Source organism: Vigna radiata, chromosome 9 (assembly GCF_000741045.1).
Source record: "Vigna radiata var. radiata cultivar VC1973A chromosome 9, Vradiata_ver6, whole genome shotgun sequence".
Classification (NCBI taxonomy): Eukaryota; Viridiplantae; Streptophyta; class Magnoliopsida; order Fabales; family Fabaceae; genus Vigna; species Vigna radiata.
In genome coordinates this window covers 4,739,796-4,749,834 of record NC_028359.1, presented here as the reverse complement: position 1 = coordinate 4,749,834, position 10,039 = coordinate 4,739,796, and the positions used below count along the sequence as shown (strand labels likewise).

Genomic DNA, 10,039 nt, shown 5'->3' with positions numbered 1-10,039 from the left:
TTATTGGAATGTTACAAATATTTTCCAAATATTTAATGTATTATTTAGTATATTCAATTGAATAAATTAAAAAGCTATTTTGTTCATATTAAATTAGTTAGTATGACCAATAATTAAAATTTAATTTATAAATATAATATTGTAACTTATAATATTATTATATAATTTTCTAAAAAAATTACTTTTCTCAATTTCAACTAAACAGCCTTTTACGAAATTAGTATGATTGTTTCATTTCAACGTGGAAAGAAACTAATATAATAATCGTCATTATAGTTTTTGGAAACCTTTTCGAGAACCTAATTTTGTCTTCTTCCCCATCTTTTACTTTTTTTCTCTCTTTTTTTCTTCTATTTTTATTATTTTTATAATTCATTCTTTTTGTTATTTACTTGTATATATATCTTTTACCTTTGAAACAAATAAAACTAATAATTTTACGTTATAATTAATTAACACAATATTTAATCCACATACATATTAATAATGAGTCAAAAGATTTTTAATTTTAATTGAATTATACTTTGATTAAAGTTTTAAATTTTCGAATGATTAAATAAGTTTTTGTTAATAATTGAAACTATACTTTAATTAAAAATAAAAAACTTTAACAAAAATTGTTTAAGATTTTCCAATTCTTTACTTAGACTGAAGTGAAAAAAAAATATATAATTAAACATAAAAACATTTAATTGAAACAGTACTTTATTTAAATTTACTATAAATAATATAAAAAAGATATCACATTTAATTGAAACTTTATTAATAGTAAAAATGCTAACAAATTAGTTGAAATTTTATATTAATTGATTGAAAATATAAGATAATAATTAATTAAACAATAATATTTAGAAAAAAAATTATGAATTTCTTCATCATATTTACATGACACCACCAACCAAATTTCTACTTTTCTTATTGGAAATGTTCTGAGCAAACATTATATTCATTGGATTTTGAAACTTTTAATCGCATATCTCCTCATGGATGTAAGTAAACTAACTAACTTACACCTATTTGATTCTAAATGTTATTGTACTTGGCTCTATGATAGAACATTTTATTTCATCAATGTACATTCATTTCTATTGTATATAGATCGCTTTCTTTTAAAAGTTCATTTCGCATTGTCGCTAATGACTCTAATGACAATTACCACTACCTCTACCTCAGGAATGCAAACGATAGAAGAAGAAAAATAACAAAAAGGACATATATGTACCACGTCAAAATGTAATTATATTTATTCCACTGATGATAAATATCTATTTTTACTTCTTTTTTATACAAGAGTATGCTTAATGGTGGTGTTGATTGATTGATTCTAGTGTACTGAGACATGAATCCAGGTTTTAAACAAACTGCACGTGTCAAATTTCATCAAAATAGTCTCGGAACTGTACAGCTAAAGGACGATATTTAGTAACACAACAGACTAAACATCACTTCGTTCATACAGTTGGTTAATTTCCCAGGAAAACAAAAAAGCATGAAAAAAAATTTAAGGTTGCCTCGGGCCAGTTTTATTATGGCCATTTCTTCTCCCAACATTAAGGCAAAAACATAAATCCCACAGAACCAAAAAGAAATAATCTCACCGGAAAGTTATCTAACCTTCAACCTGCCAAAAACAATAAAAGTTTTTTTAATGGACACTCAGCTAGCTAAATGTGACTGATCATGAAAGAATTAAAAGTAACTGCAATTGAAAAATCTCTAGCAAAATAAACATATCAAATGTTGTCTTCTATCAAATGTAATGTTGAGATTTACATATACAAGTTCAAGTGCTAGGACGGGTGAAATTCAAATTTATCAAACATTCCTTCGCCAAATGCACTTAGAAATTGGGTTTGAACCAAAACGTTAACTCTGAGTATGAAGTTACCCCAATATTTTTACATAACATCCGTGAACATGAGATCTCAAGAAAAAAAGAGTATGTACAAAGCTCATTTTCTATATTCATTCTATGGAGAAAATATCACTGTTCCTTCAACAGATGCACAACAAAACAATACCAAATTAAATTTAATCAATCCACAACCTCGCTGACAGGCGTAACCAGTCTAGTTATAACTACAAGAGAATTAGTTACTGCACTATCCTGATCTTAATATCATACTAGCACTTCTAAGAAGTGTTCAAAGAATACAAACACTTATATTTCGGAAAAATGATAGAAACATAATACAATCTAATTCAATTCTCTCATTCTTTCTCATTCAATCATCCTCAAAAAGAGAAATCTGTTGGTTCCAGATTATAATATTTATTAACCACGAAATGCAAACCCTAAATGTGAAAATTTCATACATTGAAAAATAAAATAACAAAACAGGACGGGTTTGGCGTGAAATTAAAAAAACAGAGAGAGAAATGAATTACCTAATCGGAAGCCGAAGGGGAGACGGGAATAGAAGAATGTTTTGAAGAAGAGGATTCGATTTGGGAGATTCTGTTTTCGAGAACGCGAAACTCGTGTTCCAAGTAAGAGGGAAGCGCATAACGCTGAACCAACAAGTCCTTCAAAACGGTTTGGGAAAACACGGCGTATACTGATGCGAATCCAAAAGAGAACCATAACAATCGACTTCGCGACATTTTTTTTCTTCTTTCTCGCAATTGGGAGCCTGGACAAATTTGAAGCCGGAGTATTGAGAAAGATGCAGAGGTAATAAAAATTAACTTTATATATAAAAAAATATGTATAAACCGGAGAAAAATATTAAATTAAAAAATTCACAATTTTGTATTGGACGTCTTTTACAATTTTACCTTGATTTTCGTTTAATTTTTGTAATTTCTTTTAAATCAAATTTAATTTTATTCCATTAAATCTTTTTTTAGTAACACAGTTTTGTTCATATAACTATGTCAAGTATTATTTTTTTAATATTTTATTTTCTTTTAAAATGTTACTTTTAATTTTTTTTCATTGTTATATTTATTTTATTCAATTACAATTTTTTTTCTACAATTTTTTTTTATTTTTCTTCAAATTAAAATCAAACTTAAATTTTATATAAATATTATATTTAATATTTTTTTAAAAATTATATTTTTATCCACTAGTATGGTAAGAACTTATAAAATAAATCTTTAGAGTAGATATGGTTTTTAAAATATTGAGACGAAGTAATTTAGTTTTAAAATAATTAATAATATAAGTAAAAAATTTTAAACTCGTTTCATTATTTAAAGGGTTAAATATGGTTTTAATTCTTGAAGTTTCACTGATTTTTTATTTTAGTCCCTGCATCGAATATTGATGACATTTCATCCTCTTAGTATAGAAACATGTATTTTTAGTACCTAAAAATAGACGACGTCAATTTTTTGGTGATGTGACTAACGGTCCTGCCACATCTTCTTCCACCTTCACTGAGCATTGCCTTCCACGTTGGCGTTTTTTAACATTTGGAAGTAGATTAACATTGTAAGACACCTTGGGGTTGTTGTTCATGATCTGAGTTGGGGGCAAATTAGGTTCGAGATCGTGTTGTTCAAGAGGGAGATAGGCTTGTTCAAGTGGGAGATAGTCTTCTTCAAGAGGTAAGCTAATAGTTGTTTTGCTGTTCTGCCTTTGATTTTAAGGATTGGGGATTTAGGGTTTGGGTTGGCACGAAAGGTGATGAAGATATTTGCTTCTTGTAGTGAAATGAAAGGTAAGAGTGTAGGAAATGGTTGGACGCGAAGGACGATTGGTTCAGCAAAGTCTCAAAGTTGTGGATCATCTTCACGGTTACCATCTAAAATGTGTGGTTGTGGTGAGACATTGTTGCTTTTGAAGGCAACTACTGCGAAGAACAAAGGAAGATTATTCTATAGATGTAGAAATTGGGCAGTAAGTGACTATATCTTTCAGTTCATGTCCTGAACTTTCTATTCATGGTGTGTTATTTTGATTGTAGAGTAATTCAACTTGTAATTACTTCGAATGGCATGAAAATGAAGTTTCTGAAATTCAAGGCAAACGTGAATGAGTTGATCTATGTTTGGAAAATGATATAGTTGTCCTGGATCAAAAGAAGAAGATAGAGAAGCTAAAAAGGAAATTACAGGAAGAGAAGAAATATGGGAAAATGATGTTGTACTTGTTTGTGTTGTCATGGGCATTAACCATTTTCTTTTGTATTATGTTTTTACTGAAGATGAATTGTAATTGAGATGATGATAGCATGAAGGATTAAGTGAAGGAGAAGTAATGTAAAAGAGAAGTAATGTGAAAGTGGGGCAGAGCTTAGGCAGAAGGTTGTGTGTCTTAGGTTGGTTTGACCTTACGGCTTGAACAAGAGACATTTGAAAAGGGGCTATTAATTATGTAGTCTTTATGCAGTCAAGAATATTAGATACCAATGACATATATTTCATGAGCACAAGTTATTTTTTTCTTTCCTTACTTCACAATTAATTATGGTAGAATAAAACATCAAAAGAGCAGGTATTGGTGCTAGCCAAAATGGATTTTAAAGAAAAATTTCATCAAAACATATTTGTTTTCAACACTGCAGCAGAAAAATTGGCTTCATTTTGGTGGTTTGAAACTCAACTTTGTATAGAAGTGGCTTAACTCGAAATGAATCACTCCAGCAACTTTAATTAGTGATTTGAAACTTGTTCAAACTCTGAAAAGAGTTAAAAACAGATTGTTACTCAAATTCACCTTGTCACTTCCTAATTTAACTCAAAATGTGATGGTTTAAAATGCAAATATGCATATAGGCTAAGTTTTGACCAAATGAACAATGCTAGCACCCCTCAATTTAAACTTGCTTAAACTGTAAAACAGCAAAGAAACAAGTGATTTCGAAAATTCACCTCAGCTGAAAATGCAACAGATTTCAATATTATGCATTCCCTGAAGTTTAAATCTGCAGATTTCAATATTATGCATATTTCAATATTAAACAGCTTATTATGCAGTCCATGAATATCAGCACAGTATATTGCCATCATAGAGTGGAATAAAGTGGTTCCAAACCCAATACTCATGTGAACAACAACTGAGTACTTCAAATTTAAATCTGCAGCAGTGGTCCCATACAATGTGCATTCAATATTAAAGTAAACATCAAGTAGTCCCTTCCCACTCACAAAAAAATATTGTGCATTCAATACAAGTGGTCCGTGCCACCTACATCCTGCCAACTACATCACTTTAATCAAAGTACTACCCACTACTAATGTTCCCTTAGTGGGTTTGTAATAAAAAGGGTTAAATATGTTTTTAGTCCCTATACTTTGGGGTGATTCTGGTTTTAGTCTCTCTTTCAAACTAAGGTACAATTTAGTCCTTCAACTTTAGAAAACTCTGGTTTTAATCCTTTTTACCAAATTTTTTTAACTTTATTTGTTATTTCAAATGCGTTTCTCAGTTAACATTGAACCAAAAATGTGTCAAACAATGTAAACAATCCAAATGCTATAATGAAACGCGCTTGAAACAGTAAATAAAGTTAAAATAATTTGGTAAAAAGAACTAAAACCAGAGTTTTCTAAAGTTGAAGGACTAAATTGTATCTTAGTTTGAAAGAGGGACTAAAACCAAAATCGCCCCAAAGTATAAGGACTAAAAACATATTTAACCCTAATAAAAATACATTAAAAAAGGGTCTTCTTGCAGCTTGGTCAAGTGGTACTAGCTTGGGAACCGAGATGGTGTCCACCCAGTCCTGAGGCTGTTCTTCCTGCAGCTTGGCCTCTTGATGTAGCTGCTGCTCCACTGAATGATGGTCCACTATGTGTTGTTGATGCTGCTCCAGTTGCAGCTCCTTGTGAAGTTGATGGTGGTGCTTCTGCTTCAGATCTAGGCCTGCTACCAGATCCTCCAGCACTTGAAGTGCCCCTTGTGTTCTACAAAAAGAGTAAGCAACATTAGAAGCCATGTTGTGTAAATAATTAGGTGAAGTTGTAATAGAGAAATTTTGTACCTTCTTTCTTCTACATGATCTAACATTGTGGCCAAACTCTTTGCAACTGCTGCACTTCATAATAGCATGCTTCTTGGAAAATTTTGTATGGCTCACACGTTCATTTGTCTCTCTTCTTCTTAATTTTTTTGGCCTCCCAGGAGGTGTTTTGTAAATTGGAGGGAGGAGTAAGGGGGTGTTTTCAGAAGTTGGCCACATTTGTTGCCCATTTATTGGAACTATTTCAGGGGCATAACAAGTGACATAAGCTTGTTTCTTGTAATAAACATGGACATAATCTTCAGGGTTTTGAACTTTGTAACTAATGGCAGCAATAGCATTCCTACAGGGTATTCCTATTAAATCCCAACTGTAACAACTACAGGAATTGTTACTCAAGTCAACAATAAACTTATCCATTATGAAGCCGTGTGTCACCTCAAATTTTTCAGTCCCGGCCCATGTGGGAATCCAATTACCACTCTTTTCTATTTCCTTATCAAGCCTTTTTCTAGGTCTAGGCATTACCACTCCTGGATATTGATAATGCTAATTCTTACCATTATCTAAGCATCATTTTAGTAGCAAAATCAACTCCTTTCTAGCTTATAACTTGCTTAATCCTCTCTTTTCTCTTAGTTTTCTAAATAATTGTGTTTTGGGCTACTTTGATGTAACTTCATCACTAATCCCCTTATTTTGTAGCCTAAAATATGATTGGAAGAACCTCCACCAAAGTAAAGAATTGAACCAACCATAAAAGCAAGTAAAATAGCAAAAAGAGAGAATTTTGGAATGTTGTAGTTGGGCTGTAGCTGGGCTACGGCTGAGCTATATCTGTCTTTGGAATGCTGTAGTTGAGGTGCAGTTGGGGTGCAGCTGAGCGCCCAGCTCTCTGGAAGTTTGTAGTTGGGGTGCAGTTGAGGTGCAGTTGAGCGGTGGCGGTGCTGATGTGGAAAATGTAGTCTATTTAGACCTAAAACGCGAAGGGAGAGTGTCTTTGGTGGTTTGGAGGCGCAACTTCACTGTTTGGAGCTCTTGGAGGCTGCGTGGAGCATGTGGGAACATCTCCTTCTCCCTCCTTGGGTCTCATTCTTCTTCCATCTTCCATTGTTGTAAGCTTGGAGGCTCTCCATTTTTCATGGAGAGCCAAACCCATCTTGTTGGGGTTAGTTGTAGCCTATGAACTCTTGTGTATTTTTTGAATGATTTCAATATATATATGCCTTTTCTATCTTTTACTAGTATTCTTGTTTCCNATCTTGAAGCTTGCATGTAATGGGGACGTTCATGACTTGATTTTGGGGTTTCATTGATTATGGGGACGTAAGATGGAATCTTGAACTGAAACAAGGGTCCTTGTGGTCATTGATTCTAGGGATGGAAGATGATTCACATGTTGTCTTAGATCCTAGTTCTTAATGCGGGTTTTACTTGTTAGATTTTCCAAGGGATTGGAGTTTGATAGGAAAACCTAGGCTCTTTCACCTAAGGGATTAGGGCTAGAGTGTTTTAGTGGATTGACTTTAGTAAATTGATGGAGAGGAGATGAAATTGGGTATAGACAAGAGTGAATTGGTGAAAACTAACTTTAACATTGTCATTTCATACCATTTCTAGTCTTTTCCATTTCTAAGTGCCTTCAATACCAAAGTCCAACCTTGTAATTATTTGTGAATTTATCATTTTGCACAAATTCTTAAATAATGAGTTGTTCTTGAGTCTAGATGAGTTGTTAATCGCACAATTCTCTAGTATTACGAGTCCCTTGGGAAAACGATACCTGGTCTTACCATGGTTTATTACTTGAAATAATTTGGTACACTTGCCAAAGTCACATCAGATATGTCATGGCTTTCTCCCTAAGTGTTGCAAACCGTTTCATAATGTAAGTTTGTATCCATTCCATCATAGTTATTATTGGATTGTCTCTAGCTAGTAGTATAATACTATTAAAGGAGTCACTCAAGTTATTTATCAACACATCGCATCTACAATAGGTACTAAAGGCATGTTTACACCAACTCTTGGTAGGAATACCTAGCAACCAATTATATGCATCAATGTTAATAGCTTTCAACTTACCCATCTTTTTTTCCCATTCCTTCTCATATGTAGCCTTTGCTGCTCCCATCATGAGATCTCTAATGAGTACTCCTCCACCAAATCGCTTCTGGAAGTTGTTATATAAGTGCCTTAAGCACAATCTATGTTCAACGCCATCCATCATGTCATCAAAAACTGTCATAAGTCCCTATGAAACACAAAATGTATTCATCATTACCAAATGATGAGATTGTTAGAAAATAAAAAAAAACCAATATAGTCAAATTGAAATACCTTTTGTTGATCAGAAATAAACACCCAACGTTGTCATTCAGTGCCACCTATATCATCCAAAAGTTGTGATAAAAACCATCTTCAAGTGTCCTTGCATTCATTCTCGACCACTGCAAAAGCCAATGGGAAGTATTGATCATTGGGGTCTGATAACGGTAATTCTTACCATTATCTATCGTGCAACTTTTCTGCAAATCAACACTCCTGAAGCTTGAAACAGGCTTAATCCTCTTTTTAATCTAACTTTGTGAATAAATTCAGCTTAGGTTATACACATTAGTTTTCATCACTAATTCCTCAAATTTTGTAGGAACTTTGTGTGCTTTGGAAGAACACTCAAGCTATCAAGAGTGGAGAACCAAGGAAAAGTTTAGAAGATGAAGATTTGAAGATGTTTCCCTGCACAAGTGGCGCCTAGGCGCCCCTAAAGGGCGCCCAACGCCCTTCTGCTCGCACTTTTTCCCAATTTATGGTGCCTGGACGCCCCTGGATTAGCTGTTGGAGCTTAATTGTTGGCACTTGGGCGTCCCAGAAAAGGGCGCTGAGCGCGACTTTTTGCTGACTTAGCACCCTAGACCTATAAAAGGCACACAGTTTTCGAGGGTTGCAACTTCTTGGTGGCTGAAGCTCTGAAACATCATTTTGGACACCTTGGAGCAAGTTTTGGGCTGTGGGAACTCTTCCTCCTTCCTCCTTGGGTCTCCTTCTACCCCATTTTCTTCCATTGTAAGCTCAAGAGCTAAGTTCTTTTTTTTTGTTGGGGAATGATGTAAACTATACAAACAATTTGTAAATGCACTTGTTTTAAATGAAAATATGCTTCTCTCATTACTTGTTAGTGTTTATTTCTTTGCTTAAAGCTTGTTATGACTTGATCAACCATGGCATGATGTTAGGGTTTGCTTAGTGATAATGACATAGTTTACCATGATTTCAGTGATGAGTCAAGAGAAATTTTCAACCCTTTCCTAACTTTTTACCTTGTAAATCCTTGTTTTCTTTTAGTTTGATTAAGTGGTTGCACCCCAAGCTTTAATGAGATATTTTGTCACTAATCCTTGCTTTTATGTGCTTAAGGTAATTGGAAGAAGTCTATGCATCAAAGGAAGGCACTGAAAACCAAGAAAAGCAAGAAAAGCAGCAAAAATGAAGAATCAGATTTCTGTCAAATCANGCTCGAGCGCCCCGAAAATGGGGGCGCTTGAGCGNCANTGGGTCAGAATGCCAGAAAACTGGCCATGTGCACCAACTCCTGTGCTTGCCTGTCCNACGTGCGCCTGAGCGCCCCAGTTTTGGGGGGCTTGAGCGCCAACTTTGCTGACATGGCAGATTTGCCCTATTTCACTTGGATGCACGAAGAACTTGCCATCTTTTGCTACCCAGACACATTTCCTCTGATTGTTAGCTCTTGGAGCGAGTTAGGAGCTGTGGGAACAATCCTTCTTCTTCCTTGGGTTCTCTTCTTTCTTCCATTTCCACCATTGTTGTAAGCTTGAGCTCTCCATTCATGGAGAGCTAGTTTCATTATTGTTGGGGGATTGATGTAACCACTAAACTCTTATGTAAAGCATGTTGTNTTGAATGAATATATACCTCTTTCATTGATTGTTAGTGTTTAATTTCTTTTCTTAATGCTTGTTATGAAGTTGCTAACCATAACATGATTTAGGGTTTCTTGATATTGGGAAATATTGGGTAAACCTTGACTTGGGTTAAACACCTAAAGGAAATAGTATCTAGGGATAGAACTAGGACCTTTGGATGTCTTAAAATCTCATTTCTTAATG

At 33.9% G+C, this 10,039-nt stretch overlaps 1 protein-coding gene across 1 annotated transcript in view; it reads right to left on the bottom strand.

The window, feature by feature from the left end:
• Positions 1-5,631: 5,631 nt before the first annotated feature.
• Positions 5,632-10,039, bottom strand: part of LOC106773133 — a 6,351-nt gene continuing 1,943 nt past the window's right edge. Inside the window, exons 2-4 of the mRNA XM_014659822.1 lie at positions 7,953-8,166; positions 5,934-6,445; positions 5,632-5,856 (exon numbers count right to left, since the gene is read on the bottom strand). Of these exons, the coding sequence (XP_014515308.1) occupies positions 5,632-5,856; positions 5,934-6,445; positions 7,953-8,166 (951 nt within the window). The remainder of the gene's footprint in view (positions 5,857-5,933; positions 6,446-7,952; positions 8,167-10,039) is intronic.